General features: G+C 43.2%; 1 protein-coding gene across 3 annotated transcripts in view; it reads right to left on the reverse strand.

Moving 5' to 3' along the window:
• The window catches only part of crybg1a (crystallin beta-gamma domain containing 1a), a 209,140-nt gene that overhangs the window by 97,853 nt on the left and 90,223 nt on the right, over nucleotides 1-21,064 (reverse strand). Inside the window, exon 1 of one of the 3 annotated variants that reach the window (XM_072552703.1) lies at nucleotides 527-685. The exons of the other annotated variants lie outside the window; for them this stretch is intronic. Coding sequence (XP_072408804.1) covers nucleotides 527-529 — 3 coding nt within the window. The 5' untranslated portion in view covers nucleotides 530-685. Of the gene's footprint in view, nucleotides 1-526; nucleotides 686-21,064 lie in introns of those variants that run through there. 3 annotated transcript variants of the gene reach the window in all.

Below are 21,064 nucleotides of genomic sequence, written 5' to 3' on the forward strand. Positions count from 1 at the left end.
TATCGAACACAAAGGGCTGAAACTCCTGTCTTGATGTTCCTGTAGTCTACAATTTGTCCCACGGCGTGGAGTTCTGGCTGTTCCTCATATGCCCTCGAATATCATCAGAGGGCAGCCTAATGACAGCCGACACTGATTGGTCAATGCAGATTTACAGTTACAGCGTGAATTTCCGAACAACTGCTACTTGGGAGTTGTCGCTTTTATTCCCGCCCGACTCCAGGAACACTGAGGCCAATTGTACTTCCGAACAATCAGTCCTCATTGAAAACTCACTCCACAAGAGACGGGGGCTTTCAAACCCGGAAACATCCCGGCAAAGTACTTTTCACTATCACCAAAGCGACTGGAATCTTTACAACAGTTTTTTTTTGTGCAGCATTCACCCAACTCTCTGGAATCCAAAACTTCCACTTGCGTCTGGCCAGCCACAAATGAATTGACTGCCCTTCAGAAAGCGATAAGCCAAAACAATATCTGACACCAAATACACGTTCAGACCTCTTTTTAAAAGGTACCTACTCACCATGTCTTAATTATTGTTGTTCATCTGGAGTCAGATTTGTTCGGATTTGAAATTCTGTCCGACGGGTTACACGACATCCCAGCTGCTGTGTTACATGCGTGATTTAGCAACACATACCTTATTACTCATCATACATACGCCCCACCTCTTTGCGCTGCAGTCCTCTTGCCTCACTTCCCCCAGACCGAAGACACCCACTCTTTGCTAGGCTATGTAAGGTTTAATCATTCTGGAGTACTAACACAAGTTTTTGAAGTTCTGATTTTGTTTTCTTTAAAAATGGGGGGATGAAATTGTGCTTTAACATTCTTTATCTGTTTGATTTGGGTATCTCGCACACGCATATATATTTGCACATACTGAAAAAGTGTAGGTTCAAACACACATACGTATACAGAAAAATGCACGTTTTCATGTGATGCAGTTCACGAAGTGTTAAAACACAGAAAAGGGATACCTTGATGCACTTGCGTTTCTAGATACAGATGACCTCGTTTAATCACAAAATGTTGATTGTTGCCTGTTAATATTGTTTTATTCAGAGTTGTGGGGTGGACCTTAATGATCATGGCAAGGGGCCATCCATCGGCTGCAAAGGCAACCCTGCCATGGCCAGTTGCCCTTGGGATGAAATCACAAATCCGTGATGGGGCGTCCACCTCCCCCAGGGGCAATTTCCTTCCACACTTCATCCTGAAAGGTGGACGTCCTATTAGGAGAGCTGCTGGCCAACTGGGGCTGACAGTTCTTGAAGACTGGTTGTCCCAGCGGAAGCAGTAGCCACTGGTAGTACGGTATTAACACAAGAACGAGGATCAGCACAGTTGTCCTGGAGTGCGGGTGAGTGGGTGCACGTTCACCCACAGCCAAGTCAGGGAGGCTCTGGAAACGTTAGGTAGAGGAATTAGTGTAAAGGTTAGGGAGTTATTTTACCCTGTGTCCCTTCATTGCCATCAAGTAGATCTCACTGTCAGGCACAGCATATCTAAAAAGTGTAGAAGGGTACTCAAAACGATTGACCAGATTACTAGCCTGCATGCTCAATACCAGCCGCAGCTTGATGGGGCTCTTAAGGATGCAGATTTGCCTCACAGTGAGACGGTAGTTTTGAATTCTTCCTGCCCTGGATTTGACTTTCAGTCTGAAAGATGCCAGTCACTCCAGTCTGCACCTTTTGTCCTGTTACACAGACACACCACACCCTGATCAAGTGTGCAACTGACAGCAAGTGTTTTCAGGGAGTGATGCAGAGGAAAGGAAATAGATGTTGGTACTTCGGCTTAAACATTTTCCACCTTGGGAATTGATTCTTTCTCTGCGACAGGAGAAGAAGGTGGTAGATTGGTGTGTATCTGCTAATGAATAAGGAAGGCTCGAAGCAGTATATTCTTACTGAGAGGTGAATGGTAGAGGATAAAGGCACAGATCAGGAGACCAAGGTGCAAGGAGGCCAGTGCTTGTGTGACATCACCAACCATGGCATGAGGGAAGTGCAGGGAAAGGGAAAGGTGAGTGGACTGGTGACTATTTCTAGTCTTTAAAGTAAAAGGTCTTCAGTTTGTATTGAAGTCTCTAGACTTCTTTTCTCATTTTTAAAGGCTTCTTTTCTCCTTTTCTTCTTAAAAATAACTTGTCAGTGTAAGATTGATACTGGAGTGTAAAAAATACAATAAAGTGTAAAGTGTGGTGTATTCTTCATGTATGAGGAACAGTAATTAATTAAATTAAATGTGATAGCAGGATGGATGATGTCTTACTGCTGCTGCATGTGGGAACTGCTGAGCTCCTCCAAGATGATCTAGAGCAAACACAAATATGTTTGGTGTTTCCAGCTTAAGGAAATTCACATCTGAGTTGGAGAGCTAGAATCATACCTACAGACATTGTGCTACATTAGGAGGGGGTATGTTTTCTGGACACTTTCCTCCAGGAGCTTGTCACACCCATCAGACTAGTCTCTGATCAGGGACAGGGCGATGTGAATAGAGGTGAAGCAGACACGGGGGCCGAGAAAGTAGCATTCGAGGAGCCTTACTCACTGCAATTGTCCAGTGGCTAAAAGATGTTGCAAACTGTGGATTAAAATGTGGACTGCAGTGAAGATGAACAAACTGACCACAGCAATGTTTACAATGAGTTATTCAAATGATTTGGAAGTGAATGTAGGAGGTATAGTTTGTAAGTTTGCAGATGACAAAAATTGATGGTTTAGTGGACAGCAAAGAAGGTTACCTCAGAGTACAATGGAATTTTGATCAGATGGGTTGACAAGTGGCAGATGGAGTTTAATTTAGATAAATGTGAGATGGTGCATTTTGGAAAGGTAAATCAGGCCAGGACTTAACCAATTAATGGTAAGGTCCTGGGAAGTGTTGCTGAACACAGACCTTGCAGTGCAGGTTCATAGTTCCTTGAAAGTAGAGTCACAGGTAGACAGAAGTGAAGAAGGCACTTGGTATGCTGCCTTTATTGGTCAGTGCATTGAGAATAGGAGGTTGGGAGGTAATGTGGCAGCTGTTCAGGACATTGATTAGGCCACTTTTGAAATATCGTGTTCAATTCTGTTCTCTCTGCTATAGGAAAGATATTGTGAAACCTGAAAGGGTTCAGAAAGGATTTACCAAGGATGTTGCCAGGGTTGGAGGGTTTGAGTTATAGGGAGAAGCTGAATAGGCAGAGATTATTTTCCATGGAGTGTTAGAGACTGAAGGGTGACCTTATAAAAGTTTATAAAATCATGAGGGGCACGGATAGGTTTTTTTCCCCAGGGTAGGGGAGTCCAAAACAAGACGGCATATGTTCAAGGTGAGAGGGGAAAAAATTTAAAAAGGGACCAAATAAATGAATTGACTTGAATTTATTGTCATGTGTGAAAAGCTTTATCTTGTGAGCAATACAGGCAGATCACATAGTTAGGTAGCATAGATAATAAATAATAGATAAACAGAGGCAAAATCAAAAACACAGGTACAGGCGAATGTTAAGACTTTGTGAGTCCATTCAGTATTCTAGCAACAGTAGGGTAGAAACTGTTATAAAACCGGCTGGTGCATGTGTTCAGGCTTCTGTACCTTCTCCCTGATGGTAGAGGTTGTAGAAAAACATTGCCAGAGTGGGATAGATCTTGAAGAATGCTGGCAGCCTTTCCTTGGTAGCAGGCCTGGTAGATGGATTCTCTAGATGGGAGGTTGGTCTTTGTGATTGTCTGGGCCAAGTTCACCACTCTCTGTAACTGTCTCTGATCTTGAATAGTACAGTTGCCACAGCAGGTAGTGATACACCCAGACAGAATGCTCTCAATGGCGCATCTATAAAAAGTGGCAAGGGTATTCGCCATCATGCCAACTTTCTTCAGCTGCCTGAGGAAGAAGAGACATTGTTGGGCCTTTGTAACCAGTGTGTCCACATGAAGAGTCCAAGAAAGCTTGTTGTAGATAACCACTCCAGGAGCTTGACACTCCCCACTCGTTCCACCTCTGTGCTGTTAATGTGTAGGGGGGGAATGAGTAACATCCTGCCAAAAGTCAGTAATGAGTTCCTTAGTTTTGCCGGCATTGAGAGCTAGGTTGTTCTCAGTGCACAATTTTTCGAGGTCTTCCACCTCCCATCTGCAGTCTGTTTTTCATCGCCATCTGAGATTCAATCGACTATGGTGGTGTCATCAGCAAACTTGTAAATGGCATTAGTCTGGTATTTGGCAACGCAGTCATGGGTATTCAGTGACTACAGTAGGGGGCTGAGTACACACCCCTGGGGGGCTCCTGTGTTGAGAGTTCGTGAGGATGAAATATTTGTCCCCAATCTTCACTGATTGTGGCCTATAGTTTAGAAAACTGAGGATGCAGTAGCAGAGTGAGATCACTAGGTTTAGTAATCAGTCTCGAGAGGATAATAGTGTTGAAGACTGAACGATAGTCAATGAGTAGGATTCTTATGTTGCTGTTCTTGGTATCAAGATGTTCTAGGGAGGAGTGAAGGGCAAGTGACATGGCATCTGATGAGGATCTGTTGGTCTGATAGACAAATTGGAGTTGGTCAAGAATAGTGGGGAGGCTGGAGTTGATCAATGCCATGACCAGCCTTTGAAAGCACTTCATGGGGCACTGGCATTAGGCACAGGGATGATGTTGGCCCTCTTGAAACAGGCAGGGACAGTGGCCTGTTGCAGGGAGAGGTTGAAGATGTCTGAGAAGACCTCTGCCAGTTGATCTGCGCATGCTCTGAGTGCACGGCCTGGTACTCCGCCTGGTCCCATCGCTTTCCTTGGATTCACACGAAGGAAAACGGACCTGACCTCTGATGCAGTGACTGTTGAGATAGGTTTGTCAGGACATGTTGGAATAGGTGTCGCCTCTCTGCCAAAATTCTGCTCAACGTGAGCATAGAGGGCATTGAGATGATCTGGGAGGGATATGTCACCGTCTGCTATCTTGCAATGTCTGTTTTTAGAACCTGTGATGTTATTCTGTCCTTGTCATAGGTGCCGGTGTCTGCCTGGGTCTCTAGTTTGGATCAGTATTGGTCCTTGGCCGTGTTAATGGCCTCATGCCTGGTTTTTAGCAGTTTCTGATTTATCCAGGGTTTCCTGTTGAGGAACACCCAGATTGATTTTCTCAGTATACAGACCTCCACACACTTGCTGATAAAGTCTGTGACAGTGGTGGCGTACTTGTCCAAGGTAACTGCGGACTGTTTGAACATGGCCCAGTCAAGGCCCAAGAGCATGGTCCATGTACGAATTGAGCTGCCAGAGGAAATGGAGGAGGCTGGTGAAATTACAACATTTAAAAGGCATCTGGGTGGGTATAAAAATAGGAAGGGTTTAGAGGGATATGGGCCAAATGCTGGGAAATGTTTGGAATAACTGGTCGGCATTGAACCAAACGATCTGTTTCCATGCTGTACAACTTTAATTGGGGGGAGATAATAGGAATGTATTAGATATAAGGGAAAGTACCATATTCTAAGCAGCTGGGCAGTGTGATTCTTGATGCTGTGTTGCCTGTCCAGTGCCAGGGTTAAGAACATTTCCTCAAGACTGAAGTGGAATTTGGAGTGAAAGGAGAGGGAGCCAGTTGTCAGTGCCTATATTGATATACTGATACAATTGAAAGGACTAGAAAGGTCTTGCTGAAAGAATGTGAGCAGTAAGGAGCTTAGCTGAAAAGCAAAACCTCTAAGGTAATAATTGGGGTTGCATGGTGGCTCATTGGTTAGTACTGCTGCCTCACAGCGCCAGGAACCTGGGTTTGAGTCCAGCCTCAGGCGACTGCCTGTGTGGAGTTTGCACATTCTCCCCATGCTCTGGTTTCCACCCATAATCCAAAGATGTGCAGGTTAGGTGAATTGGCTATGCAAAATTGTCCATAGTGTAGGTTGGGTGCATTAGTCAAGGATAAATATAGGATAGGGGAATGGGTCTGGGTGGGTTATTCTTCGGGGGTTGGTGTTGACTTGTTGGGCCAAAGGACTTGTTTCCACGGTGTAATGTTTCTATAATCTCAAGATCACTACCTAAACCACTTACAAAACAAAAGGTGCGTGAAAGAGTAACCTGAAAGATTACTTTAAATTCAACAATGAGAACAGGACATGGATAGATCAAAAAGTAATTGATAAAGATGATATTGAAGTCCAGAAAGGATACAGATAGAGTATAAGTGAGTGAGCAAAAATATGGCAGATGAAATGCGTGAGAAAATATGAACTTGTCCTCTTTGAGAATTAGTATACTGTTTTCATATCCTATGTAAATGGTTAAAAATCACACAACACCAGATTAAAGTCCAATGGGTTTAATTGGAAGCACAGTAGCTTTTGGAGTGCTGCTCCTTCATCAGGTAGTTGTCAGTGGCATTGTGTGTTGCGTGATTTTTAACTTTGTACACCCCAGTCCAACACCTGCATCTCCAAATTATATTTAAATAGTGACAGATTTAAAAACTTTGCAGTGCTATGTCCTAGTATACAAATCACAAAATGTTACTACACAAGTATAGCAAATGATTAGGATGTCAAAGGGAATGTTGTAGTTTATTGCAAAGGGAATTAAATATAGGAGTTAGGAAAGTTTTGTACAGTTGCACACCATCTCATTGTGACCATGTCTGAGAGAATGTGTACGGTTTCAGTCTCCTTACTGAGAAAAAAATATAATGGCATTATAAATAGTTCAGCGAAGATTCACATAGCTCTTTCCTGAGGCTTATCTTATGAAGAAAGATTGAACAGATTGTATCCTTTGAAGTTGAGAAAAATGATCTTATTCACATACACACATGTAATATTCTGAGTGGACATGATAGGGTGAATGCTGAGATGATCTTTCCCCTTATTGGAGACATAGGAAGTCAGATACACAGTTTAAAAATAAGAGCTCTCTCGCATCAGGCCAGACAGGAGGGGAATCTTTCTGTCAGAGCTTTGTTCGTCATAAGCAAGATGCCTGTGGAGCAGGGCTCCTGACTGAAGCGCTCTGTCTGCTCCTACTGCTTTTCTTTCTTTTTTTCTAGCTTCTTTCTTTTTTTCTTTTACTTCTTTAGTTTTTTTTGACATACTGTCAGGAGGGAGCTTGGTTATGGAGGCAGGGGCAGCAATGGCTGCAGCTAGGGAACTTTGATGGTTGGTCACAAGGTGGCTGGTGTGCCCAGGCAGAACTCGGGCGGTCAGCAACATCGCAGCTTCATTGATGTCCAGAGCAGGACTCTGTAGTGAGGCAGCCACCATGGCAATAGAGCATGGCAGTGGCTAAGGCCCAGTGCCAGCCCAGATGGTGGCAATGGCGAAGGAGCAGCAGTCGCAAAGGATGGTGGCAGCCACGGTTGGGACCGAAGCTTGAAGCGTTGGCAAAGCTTGCTGTGCTCAATGGAAGGTAGCAGTGGCGGTTAGCAGCAAAGGCAGCTGTCCAGCAAGGGTAGGTTTTAGGCTAGCACAGGGGAGAGTGAGCCCTCCTTGGGAAAGACCAGCTTGGAACATCTGCAAGCCTATGCCTTAAGAAGGAACTGTAAGTTTTTGACTTTTTAAACTTTATTTTTCTAATTCTCTAACTAAGATCTTGTACCCAAGATGGTGTCATATAGAAACTTTGCAGACTTTACACTGTACTCCTGTACTCTGTACTTGAGTACACATGACAACATAATCTAAATCTAAAATCTATTCCTTGGGATTCTCTTCCATAGATTGGAGTGAAATCAGAATCATTGAATATTTTTAAGTTCAAGTTAGCAAGGGAGTCAAAAGGTGTGGGAGGCATCTGGGAAAGTAGAGTTGAGCCCACAATCAGATCATTCATGATCTTACCAGATGATGCAGAAGGCTCAAGGGGTCCTAATTTTTATGTTCATACGTTGAACAAAGAAGCATCAATATGAATTGGTAAAAGAGACAATATCAAGAGGTCCTTCTTCATTTTGTAACCATCACACAGAATTAGTTTCCAAACAAACAGGTGAAGAAGAAACCTTATTGGAATACAGAGGAACCTCGATTATCCAAAAATCAATTATCCAAATATCGGATTATCCGAAGGAGATCTCAAGGTACCTATAGAAACAAAGACATGTTTCCAACACTGATCACGTCTTCTGTTTACAATGATTAAAAGTGAACTCCGCTTCTTGAAATGCTGCCGAGAAGAGTCCTGGACTGATGGGAGTCCAGGCACCGTCTCTAAAAACTGACCTCCTGCCCTCTCTCTCCCCACACACTTTGCCTGGAGTTCGACACAGGCGTGTAACCTAAACCTCCTCTTCCCTTGATAATCTCTCCAACATTGTCCTGTACAGGGTAAAGGTGGAACCTGTCGAAAAGTTGCAGTAAAAGAGTGTGTGTGTGTATATGTGTGTGTGTGATATATATATATCACCAGCAGCAGTCTTGTTGGACAGGGTTGGGGAGCAGGGGTGGGAGGGGGGCAGTGTTGGACAGGGATGGGAGAGGGGGGCGGTGTTGCAGGGTTGGGAGCTAGGGGTGGGAGAGGGGATGGTGTTGGACATGTTTGGGTGGTAGGGATGGGAGAGGGGGCACTGTTGGATAGGGTTGGGGGCAGGGATGGGAGAGAGGGGCTATGTTGCAGGGTTGGAGGCAGGGGTGGGAGAGGGGGCAGTGTTGGACGAGGTTGGGGGGCAGGGGTGGGCAAGGGGGTGGTGTTGGACAGGGTTGGGGGTAGGGGTGGGAGAGGGGGTGGTGTTGGACAGGGTTGGGTGTAGGGATTGGTGGGGGGGGGATGTTGGACAGGGTTGGGAGGCGGGCAGACAGCAGACTGGTGTTGGACAGGGTTGGGTGGGGCGGGGCACAGGCGCTTTGTGCTGCTGCCTCGTCTCCTGAACGGGGAGCTGCCTTAACATAAAACTCGAGCCCCAGAGGAAAGGCATTTAAATCAATTAACCGAATAATCCATTATCCGAACAAAATAATGCCCGCCCATCTCGTTTGGATAATCAACGTTCCTCTATTAAAAAGAAGAAAACAAGATGGAAGAATAAAGGGAGTGCAGAGTTGTTTTGAATGGCAAAATTAAAGTGGAGAGTAATAGCTTTGTTTACCCATTAAAATGATTATTGTCTGGTGATGAGTGACAAGAAAAGGAAATGAGTTTTGGTCTGGATCGTCAACTTTTTACCTTGATGTAGAATTGGCACAGTGGATCAGACTTGGTGTAAAACTAGCATTGGGGATCTGCTCCCCAGCATAGAAACTGAAGTAGAAATGATTACGCAGGATATTCATCATAAGAACAGCCCATGACAACGTCAATCGTTTCTGAAATTGGTGATTAATCCTTAATCTGGGCAACGAATTGAAAATAAATTACAATCTCCAAAGCAAGGGGGAAATTGTGCAATTACAACAATGCAACACACAAATTCATATTTTATTTCATAAGCCTTGAAAGCACAATAGCCCAAGATTCACAATCGCTGATTTACCTCCCTTGATCTTATGTGGAAGAAAAACACTTTGGTTATAGACATATTTGCATAATGCTTGTTTGAATTTTAGCCTTGGGCTCAAGTTCCAATCGTTACCTGGATTACATGTTGCTACTCGCATTCAAACTGACAAAGCCGTTTAGCAAGAATAATCCTGGCTGCAAACAGGATGTTCATGGGAAATGTGATGAGGAGATGCTGGTGTTGGACTGGGATGTACAAAGTTAAAAATCACAACACCAGGTTATAGTCCAACAAGTCTATTTGGAAGGACTAGTTTTTGGAGCACTGTTCCTTCATCAGGTGGGGCAGGATCATAACATACAGAATTTATAGTAAACGATCATATTGAACAAACCTAGATTGCTGTTAAGTTTTTCATCTTTTAGAATTGATTGCAGGTTTTGATTCATTAATATGTAAATCCCAGAACTTCTTTCAAGTCACATTCCCAAGATAATTGTAGATTTTATACAAAAAAAGGTGACATCTCAGCTCAGACACTACATTAAAGGTGTGAGGTTAGAGTCTATCTGTATTCCAATACACCTCAATCTAAGTTTATTCAATATATCAGTTGCATGACATGGTGGTCTTGTGCTATAAATTCTATGTCTTATGATCCTGTCCTACTAGCTGCCCAATGAAGGAGCAGCACTCCGAAAGCTCGTACTTCTAAATAAACCTGTTGAACTATAACCTGATGTGGTGTGATTTTTAACCATGGGAGATGTGCAATTCCCTTTCAGGCTGTTTCCTGCCATTAGTGTATCTTACATTGAGTACGTGAGTTAGGGTGTCATGTTGCAGTGTACAGGACATTAGTGAGACCACTTTTAGAATACTGTGTATAATTCTGGTTGCTCTGCTATAGGAAGGATGCTGTTATACGAGAGGATGCAGAAAAGATTTACAAGGATGTTGCTGGGATTGGAGGGTTTGGGCTATAGGGTGGGCCTTTTTTATCTGCAGTATCAGAGCTTGAGAGGTGATCTTGTAAAGGTTTACAAAATCATGAGGGGCATGGATAGGATGAATACACAAGGTCTTTTTCCTATGGTGGGGGAGTCCAAAATTGAAGGACATCAGTTTAAGGTGAGACGGGAAAGATTTTAAAAGGTCTTGAGGAGTAACTTTCCTTGTGAAGGATGGTGTGTATATGGAACAAATTTCCAGAGGAAGTGGTGGAGGCTAGTACAATTACAAGATTTAAAAGGCATCTGGATGGGTACATGAATACAAAGGATTAGAGGGATATGGGCCAAATGGGAGTAGGTCGGATTGGGATGTCTGGTCAGCACAAAACGTGTGACATTGGAAAAGCACAGGTCAGGCAGCATCTGAGGAGCAGGACAGTCAATGTTTCAGGCATAAGGCCTTCATCAGGAATGACACATCCTCAGATGCTGCCTGACCTGCTGTGCTTTTCCAGCACCACACATTTTGACTCTGACCTCCAGCATCTGCAGTTCTCACTTTCTCCCTGTCTGGTCAGCGCAGATGAGTTGGACTGAAAAGGATGCTTCCATGCTGTATGACTCTAGGACTCTGATGTAATTTAAATTATATGTCTTTAAAAGACAATGTCTCTTCCTCTCAGATTCCCTGACACTGTATTCCAATTAAGTTCTCATGATCTGCTGCAAAAATTCTAGGCCCCTGCCTGTTCCACATCAGTTTCAATCATTTGGGCTTCTAAAATATTCTCCATTTTTCTCAGATGATGGAAAATCATTCAGGGGCGCAGTGGTGGGTGAGCCCTTATCAAAGGAACTCTGCCCAATTGAGGGACCTATCTTTGGGATGTCAGGGAATTGGAGAAGCAGGCAGAAAAAGAATGGAGGGAGAGCTGAGGCCTGAATTACTTAAAGTAAATGTTCAGACCAAAGATCATTAAAAAATGTAATGGTCAAAGTGAAATCAATAGCTGGAGTGACCAACCTTAAATATTTAATGGTTCTTAAATATCTAGAAGGGGTCTTGTGCCTACTTTAGGACCCAGATTGCAAACTTCAAGCACAATTTCCTCAACAGTACTAAAAAATGTACATTGGTTTGGAGTCTTCATTTCAGCTTTCATCTCCTTCGACTTAATGGGAAACAAGGAGGAGATTGCTAGCAGACAACATGGTCTGTCTGTCATGCTCCCTGCATTGAGCCCACCCACCAATACCTGAATTGTTACAATAGCAGAGGGACGAGGCGCTTATCTAGGCACAACGTAAGCATTTGAATTGGCCACAGACTGGGTAGGCCACCCATGGGCTGATCTGCCATGAACTTATTGAGGATGGAGTTGTGAGGGCACCAGGTTCCCTACTGCCACATTCCCACTCAAATAAGCATGGCACATTTTTTCTGTCAAGGGGTAGGGGAATCCAAAGCTAGAGGGCTTAGGTTTAAAGGTGAGAGAAGGATTTAAAAGGAACCTAAGGGGCAACTTTTTCACGCAGAGAATAGTGTGTGTATGGAATGAGCTGTCAGATGAAGTGGTGGAGGCTGGTACAACTACACTATTTCAAAGGCACTGGAAGTGTATATGAATAGGAAGCGTTGAGAGATACGGGCCAAATACTGGCAAATAGGACTAGATTTATTGAGGATATCTGGACAGCATGGACAAGTTGGACTGAAAGGTCTGTTTCAGTGCTGTATGACTCTATGATTCTATTTCATGTGGGGATATTGCTTCTTTTAAATTTGTAAGTTGTTTGGATTTTATGACCCAGACTTTTCTGCAATGACTGATAGGGCTATGTTTTATGGTCAGGTGCCATTTTGCATTGGCTACTTGACCATCTGGCTGGAGGGCCAAGTCTGCTGCAGCTCTGGTTCTCAGTCATCTTCGGGTAACTCCATCTTCAGAGGTCATCCCTCTATTGACGTTTTTGTCCTGGTTATCTTCCTACTGTTATTTTTGTCCTACACCCTGCTGATGCTCGGAGATCTGTCCTTCCTGCAGAGGATACTGTTTTGCATTGACGCCAGGTGCAAACAACTGACAGCCATGTTCCAGTATCAGCTGTAGGCTTCATTCAGCAAACCTGGCAGTTCAATTGCCTTCCTGTCTTCCCTGTTTTTCTGATCATTTGTTGATTGATTGTCACATGTATTTGTTACAAATACAGCAAAAGGTGTTGTACAGTGTCACCACTGTCCGGTGCCATCTCAAAACACAGAAATAAACCAGACAGAGTATAAAAAGGTAGAAAAGTAAAAAAATAAAGTTCAAAGTTCAACATTACAGTCTTGCTTAAGTGCTTATCCGTGGGCCTGGATCTGGGCTCAGCCACCCCAACACAGAGACCAACATCAGTAAGAAACAGTCGGCCAGCCTCAAATGCTATTCTTCACCTCCACCTTCCCTCTACTGGTGATGCCTGTACCATTAGAGTGTATAGGGTCAATCTCTGCAATGTAGCCTTTGTTGAAGATGCCAAGTCCCGCACCAGTCGCTGGGCCCAAACTCATCTCCTTCCGCCACTTCAGATGTCAGCACAACTCTACTCCCTTTGCCACTGCCTGGAACAAACCTTGCCTGCAGTGGGCTGGAAATCTCAATGTCGTCAGAGTTCACCTCAAGAGGGTAGATAAGGTGAAATTTTTGAAAGGCACGGAAAGAAGAAAAAGAAAAGAAAAACAAACAAACAGAGCGGACAAGCTACATTTTTACTCCTCTGCCATCTTACAGAACACTGCAACATCTTCCTCCATGATGTCATGAGTGCCAGCTGCATTCAAAGCCCAAGCATTAAGTATGCATTCTCTCTGCCACCTGTCCTTAGGAAATATTCGCTCTCTGACTCCTTGATGCGATGGGGTAATGCCTTGGGATATCCATTAATGACTCTCCATGCTCTACCTTCCTGACTTCAGCCAGACAGTTTCTCAAGGCAGGAATCACCCATTAAGAACACCAGCAGCACACCCCAACAATCTCTTCATCAGGTTTTCAATAGTCATAACTGGTCTCCATTGGGAGGTACTTCCCACTGTCCCTGGTCACTAGTGATTGTCAACATTTGGATTAGCACTTTGAAACTGAAACGGTATCCAGCACTGGCATTTTTGAGGCCCTTGGAAGGTCAAAGTTTTTTCTTTGGAAATGGGCAGTACTGCATTAATTGTGCACTTTTAGTTGCTGTAAAGCCACAGTGTGATATTAAAGGTCAGATCATGTGGAGCATTCTCTTCCATAAAGTGCATTAGGGAACTAGCTGAATTTTTGTCATTCTGACATCTTTCATGGTCTTTGTGTCTAATCCACAAACTACAAGGTTTATTGCATTCAAACTCTCAATTTGTCATGGTGGGAATGGTGTTTACAACCTCTCCGTTATTAGTCCAGCATTGTAAACATAATATTTGTACCCACTTTGACAAACTATATTTTTGATGCCTCTTTTCTGTTGGTTAACATCAAATGAATATTATCTATTCAGTTATGATTCCTATCACTGCAGATAATAAGCTTAATGTTTAATTAAATTTGGCTGCCAGTACATAATTTGAAGAATACAAACTATTAAAATGGGCAGCATCAGAAGATGTGTTGAATAAAAGAATTCAATGTTTTCATGTTCAACCCTCTTTTTCCGAAGCACAAATCTGAGTCTTGCCCTGCAGCACTAACTAGCTTCAGAGGTGTGAAACAACATGACCCTTTTGTTCACAAGCTGGGAAGTGATACATTAATTCAAGTGTCAGACTTCTCCTGTCTGTTTGTCACCGCTGACTTTTATTTTTATGCACGGCTCCCTCAATTGTTTTAACTAATGTCTAAGAAGTATTTAGAAATACCTATTTTCAAATGCAATGGATGGCTTTTATATTAGGCACTGTCTGAATTGGCAGCAGCCGAGGAGCAGGAAAATCGACATTTCGGGCAGGAGCCCTTACTCATTCCTGATGAAGGGCTCCTGCCCAAGGTGTCGGTTTTCCTGCTCCTCAGATGCTGCCTAACTTGCTGTACTTTTCCAGCACCACTCAACCTTGACTCTGACCTCCAATATCTGCAGTCCTCATTTCACACAGTCTGAATTGATCAAATGCTACAGAACATACAATAGCTTTCATGTTGATTTAGTATTATGCGAGTGCCCTGATCATGTAGCATTCATATACTTAGTAGCAACAACAATATGAACTGAGATTGGGCATCAGATTGAATTACAAAACTGCTGTTTCAGTAGTAGCTTCAGGATACATGGTACAAGTAATGGGTTGAGAACAGGAGGGCTGTTTAACTCCAGAACAGAAAGAGCATTGAGTAGTGGTAATGTGAAAATGGGTAACTTTTCTGAAGTTTTATTAATTATATTTAAGAATATTGGGGCATTTACAGAGATCTATTCCTCAGGTGATCACATGGCAACATGGAGACTAGGTCCTGGATTAGGAAAAGAAATAAAGAACAATAATGCAAGGTAATTCATGAGTTAGGGTTACAGCCCAATGTTTCTGTAGCCATTAACATGACTCCTCAATGTTATTGTTGTCTCATGGGCATTAGGATCAAGGATGTCACTGAGTGGCTGTAGGACTCTCTTGGGGGAGGGAGAACAGTCAGAGGTCATGATCCTCATTGATACCAATGAGGTATGTAAGGAGGGAGATGTGGTCTTGCAATCAAAATTCATGGAACTATTTAGAAAGTTAGCAAGCAGGACCTGACACTTAGAAATCCAACACCCATCCTGCCAGATCCATACCAGACCCAGACATACTGTGCACCCTGGCACCCTATTCACTTCCCTCTTGGCATTCCACTCCATACTCAGCTGACACCCTGTCCAGCTGAAACCTACCCCAATCCATCTGGTATCATAACCCCTTGCACCCTTTCCCCTATTCAGCTGGCACCCTACATTCGACCTGTCTGTAATCTATACTCCCAGCACCCAAACATCAAATCTATGCTATGTGCTTGCCATTTGACAGCAGCTGTCTGGACGTTTAAATGGGGGTATGGTTGACCTTCCTCTGACAGTTCTATGCTGTGAAAGAAAGGCCAGAATACAAGTACGGCTCCACATTTCTGAGGGACCATTGAGTGGTACCTCTTCTCTCAAATGCAGCTATCTCTTTGTAAAAATGATGGGTCAGAGTGGCAATCTGCATTAGTGTTCCTTTGATAATATTGAAGGAAAGACAGTATTTTTTCTTATGCAGAATTAGAGAGATTGATGGAGGCTTGCAAATCCAGTGAAAAGTGGATAATAATACTGTAATCATCTGCCAATTGTCGTTTATGTATAGGTATCGTCGTTGGTTTAATTTTGGAATGAAGTGACTGAGGTTAAAGAGTCTTAATGATAATCAATATGGACAGATTAGAGCAGCAAGGTGAATACACACTGCCAGGTGAATTCTAAATAATGTGGGAGCTATCAAACAGCCCACTTGATTTCGAAGGCATCTGCTTTAGATTTCCCACTCAAGGCAGTTGTGGTTATATCTTTGTAATGCGGTTGCAGGACTGTGATGAGGTTTCTTGGCTATCTATATCTTTGGAACAAAATCCACAGAGCATCTTGATTTACTGAGACAAATGCTTTGGTCAGCTGGATGGCATCCAATGAAGAATTTCTGGTGTTGTTCTTGGTATTTTGCTTGGATTTGTCTGGCAATAAATGGACGCAATTCCTGTGGCATGAATGTTATGGAACAGATTTGCTGAGTGGGAACCTGCATGAAATGCACAGATGCCTTCAAAATCAGGAAACACATCAAGCAATCTGTGAGATATGTCCCATGTTATTCAGAATCTGCCTGAGAATGGCTATTCACCCCACTAATGATCCACTGCCCTCTAGTGTCAATATCAATCATCATGACTCTAACCTCATGCCAAAACTACCATACCGATACACATTCTACAGTTTGTGGGTAACTACAGTGTTGTTATCCACTCTGCAGCATGTTTGAAAGCCTCTTGATCTCTCTAATTCTGAATACAGCAAAAGACTCAATCTGTCCTTCAATGTTGCCAAAGAAACTTGTAGAACCATACCAAGTCAATCAAATATTCCGTCTTCCATATTTGTTGAACATATCTAGCACTTCCCAAACTTTGGTGGTCTGCCTCTCAAAATGAGGACATCAACCTCCAAATCAGCTGTGCTGGCTCAGCCTTCTACAAGCTACAACAGTGAGTATTCAACAAGTTCGCCACAAGTCAACAGAAGTCCTAGTGCACAGACAAATTGTCATTAACACACTCTTGTACCTCAGCAAGACCTGGGTTGTGGATCTGTGGCCGTTAAAAGAAAACATGTCAGCAATACCACACCATGTGCTCTGGATTCACTGAGAAGCCAATTCCATAAACATTCAGGCAAAATGTCTGCAAAATCAACTTTGATGGACTGAACACTGTCTGCATGGCTGAAAAAGCATTTCCCCACAAGTTCCTACAGTCTCAACCTCCAAACAATCAACATTTCAGAGGAGGGCAAGAAAGAAAATGCTTCAATGATAGCAAGAAGCCTTCCTTGAAGCACAGTAGTGATGACATTAATAACTGGGAGGAGCTTGATGCCAATTATCAAAGTGGCAACAACTTGTCCGTCACATGGTGAGTCACGTCTTCATTAGACATGGCTGCAATGAAAGGAAAGAAAAGGGAAAATCTGCACTCAAGATCTCGCGATCATATTGGTTCATAAGCCTAAAGATATGTAGATTTGGAATTGTTCTGACTGTTCATATGAAGACCCATGGTAGAAATGTGTGCCCCTGAGTGGATATAGCCCTCAAATTGAGGTTTACTGACAATATTACACAGAAACAGGCCATTCTGGTGTTCATACCCCACTCAAGCCCCTTCCCTTTCTCAAAATATCTACCATTTAAACTTTCTATTTCCCTCTGCTTCATATGCTTGTCTGTTTATTTTCTTAGTGAAATGAAGACTATTGTGATTCAAGTGAGTGTTTAGTAAAAATAGAATAGAATTCACTGGTGGAAATCTTGCAGTTAAATAGTTGAAACAAAAAAGGTGTCAAAAAGATAGGAGCTTTTCCTGACTTTCTAATTATGTTGGGACAATCTCATGCTCTGATTGAAAACCTTGGTATATCAGAGAAATGTGCTAAAAAAAAGCAGCAGCTTTAATGATGGCCCAGGCTTTTTTGACTGTGATATAAATACTAGATTGAATTGGTGATTGTGTTAATTGAAGCCTGGTGATTTTCCCCAACAGTTATCTGAACATGCAGCCAAGGAGTTGTCAATCACTAATCATACCAAATAGATCAGAAAACAATTTGAAATTCCAAGGTCCACAGGCCATTTGATGTACCCGCAACTCACGCCCTGTTGCAATGCAATGGCAATTACACAGGCTACACATTACTGAAGATTGTTGGAGATGAGTAAGCGAGTATGGATACGTAACCCAAGAAAGACTGAAAATATCTATGGAATATGTTGCCTAGCAACATAGAAAAGGGAGTTACACAACCACACAATTTCTGAGTGAGTCATTGCTGAATCACAGGCAACTGAATTTCAGGTCTGCTAGAACAAGCCTGCCATTGACAAGGATGCAAATCTACACAGCTTTACAAAGAACATACAGAACTGAACAGGCCATTTGCTCAAATGATGAAAGGCAATATTTATAATCCACAAACATTTTCCCACTTCACCTATCCAATCCTGCACCCATATCCCTCTTTGCTTTCTCTCTTGTGTGCACCAAGACCCCTCCCCCTCCAAAAATAAATCTGAGCTATGTGAAATAACTCCACTGAAGCTGGTATCCCATCACCAGGTCACCCTTTATTTACACATGGAGAGTCCTTGGCACTGATCCAGCTCCCTTAGAGCCAACTCTCAGAGTGAACAGAATCTCTGACACTCCTGTTATTATCTGTCAGCCATGGCTCCCTGATTGAGTCTGGTCAATTGCATTGCAACAGGGCAAGAGTTACAGGTACATCAAATGGCCTGTGGACCTTGGAGTTTCGTTTTGTTTTCTGATCTATTTAGTATGATCAGAGAACTCATTCTATGAGGTCAACCAGGTGGACCTCATTATAATCACTACATCTCTTCCCCTCTGAGTCCGAGGACATAGACTGCTTCTTTTTTATGTAGCTATTCATGTGGAGCAGGTTCCTTTGACTCTGCCTCTGATTTGGGCAGCACGTAACACACATTAGCTCGTTTCTTGTGCCCAGAGCATTTCAGAAGAAATTCATTTTCTTCAGGTGGCAAAAATGTTTGTGGATTATAAATACTGCCTTTCCACGGGCTCTAGAACAGTCGGAAAGGCTATCGAGGAGCCAGGCATGTCTAGCTCCCGCACTGTTTGCGAGTTTGCAGCTTTCATATGGTCCACGTGTTTGTTCAGGACTGTCTCACATTCCCATACTTCATATGTCACTGGATCTGACCTCGCATCGACCATGCCTCTTACACTTGCAATGTAGGCCATTCCAGTGGTTCCTACACCAAACTTTGTATCTTGAAGTAAACTGTGTCTTGTCTAGTGAGGCTTGTGTCTGACATTGGTGTTCCTGATGTCATTTCATCGTCCCCACCCAGGTCTGGGAAGATTCGATTTAATCAGTGTGCAGTGCTCTCTCCATGAGTAACTCTGTTGGAGCTGTCATATAATCAAATAGAAACTGAGACAGTTTGTATCTAATGAAGCTGTAGGCTGTTTCTTTAAGTCTGCCTTCAAATCTTGGACTGCTGTTTCTACCAGACCATTGAATGATGGATGGTACAGAGGTGTCCTTTTATGTTGAATACCATTCCACTTTAGGAAATAATCAAATTCCCTGCTAGTAAATGATCCATTATCTGTGACCAACACATCCAGGAGTCCATATTGTGAAATATGCGTGCAGTTTTTCTATCATTGCCATGAACTCTATTGAACTCTATTCACATCCAGCCACTTTGAGTGAATGTCCACAAATACTAAGTATGTTAAGCCCATGAAAGGACCTGCATAGTCAATGTGTAACTGAGTTTAGGACTTACCCGACCATTCCCACAAATGTGGGGAGCTGCTGGTTGTAGTGTTAGCTCGTAGGTAACCCAATGGAGAGGAATGCCCAAAGCATATGCATCCAGGACTTTGGCTAATGCAGAGTGTAAATACGCCCAGATAGAAAAGGAAGGTTTGCTGGTCATATTTGGAGTCAGGGCATTCCACCAATATCTTTATAGATGTAAATTTGTATGATTAACAGACAAGATTAGTTTCCCTACAGTATGGAAACAGGCCATTTGGCCCAACAAGTTCACACCGACCCTCTAAAGAGTAACCCACCCAGACCCATTCTCCTACATTTATCCTGACTAATGTACTTATCACTACAGGCAATTTAGCATGGCCAATTCACCTGATCTGTACATCTTTGGATTGTGGGAGGAAAGCAGAGCGCCTAGAGGAAACCCATGCACACATGGGGAGAATGTGCAAACTCCACACAGAAAGTGGCCTGAGGCAGGAACTGAACTCGGGTCCCTGGTGCAGTGAAGCAGCAGTTTTAACTGGTGAGCCACTGTGCCACCCATTAAGAAGGGAAAAAGTGAGGACTGCAGATGCTGGAGATCAGAGCTGAAAATGTGTTGCTGGAAAAGCGCAGCAGGTCAGGCAGCATCCAAGGAGCAGGAGAATCGACGTTTTGGGCATAAGCCCTTCTTCAGGAATTCCTGAAGAAGGGCTTATGCCCGAAACGTCGATTCTCCTGCTCCTTGGATGCTGCCTGACCTGCTGCGCTTTTCCAGCAACACATTTTCAACCCATTAAGAAGGCCAGGCAGTCCCACCCATATCTTCAGGTTGAATTCAGCAGTGGGCTCTAACAGTAGGTGTGTATAATTACAAGTTGGGAACACCATTCAGGAAGCAAAGTTACAAATGTGGATGCACTGAGCTGCCTCCTGCTGGCAGTACACCACCATTGGCACTGCCATAATGGTTTTACATTTTCTGGACACCTCCAGTCACAGCTGACAATATCAGATGTTGAATACAGAAAGATCTGGTCCTGGCAAGATTGAAACAGCTGGTGGTGATAGGGAAAACGGAAGGGCTATCACAATCAGAACTGAAAGCCTTTTCATACCTGGAGAAACTAGGTCACAGTAGAAGATAACATTATTATAGGAAACAAGAGAAAATGTCTTGAGCAAGTGACACCGCCAGATACTAGCTGATCCAGGAATCCTAGGTCATCCAGGAATTTCCAAAATGAAGATGTTGACAAGAAGTTGTGTCTGCTGGCCAGGACTGGATGCAAACACAGCTGAACTGGTGGGCAGTGCTCAGATTGCCAACAAGGACCATTTTTGCTTACAATCCCCACAAATCGATCCATCAGGCTTCACAATCAGTATGACTGATGTTGCGCATTCCACAAACTGCACTAGTTTGATGACTCCTTCACTTTCCAGCCTTCGATTTTTTTTTATTAGTTCATTCACAAGATTACGGGCTGGGCCAGCATTTATTGCCCACCCCTAATTGCTCAGAGGGCAGTTAAGAGTCAACCAAATTGCTGTGGATCTGGAGTCATGTGTAGGCCAGACAAGGTAAGAATGGCAGTTTCCTTCCCTCAAGGGCATTAGTGAACCAGATGAAT

Source organism: Chiloscyllium punctatum, chromosome 3, assembly GCF_047496795.1.
Source record: "Chiloscyllium punctatum isolate Juve2018m chromosome 3, sChiPun1.3, whole genome shotgun sequence".
NCBI classification, from domain to species: Eukaryota; Metazoa; Chordata; class Chondrichthyes; order Orectolobiformes; family Hemiscylliidae; genus Chiloscyllium; species Chiloscyllium punctatum.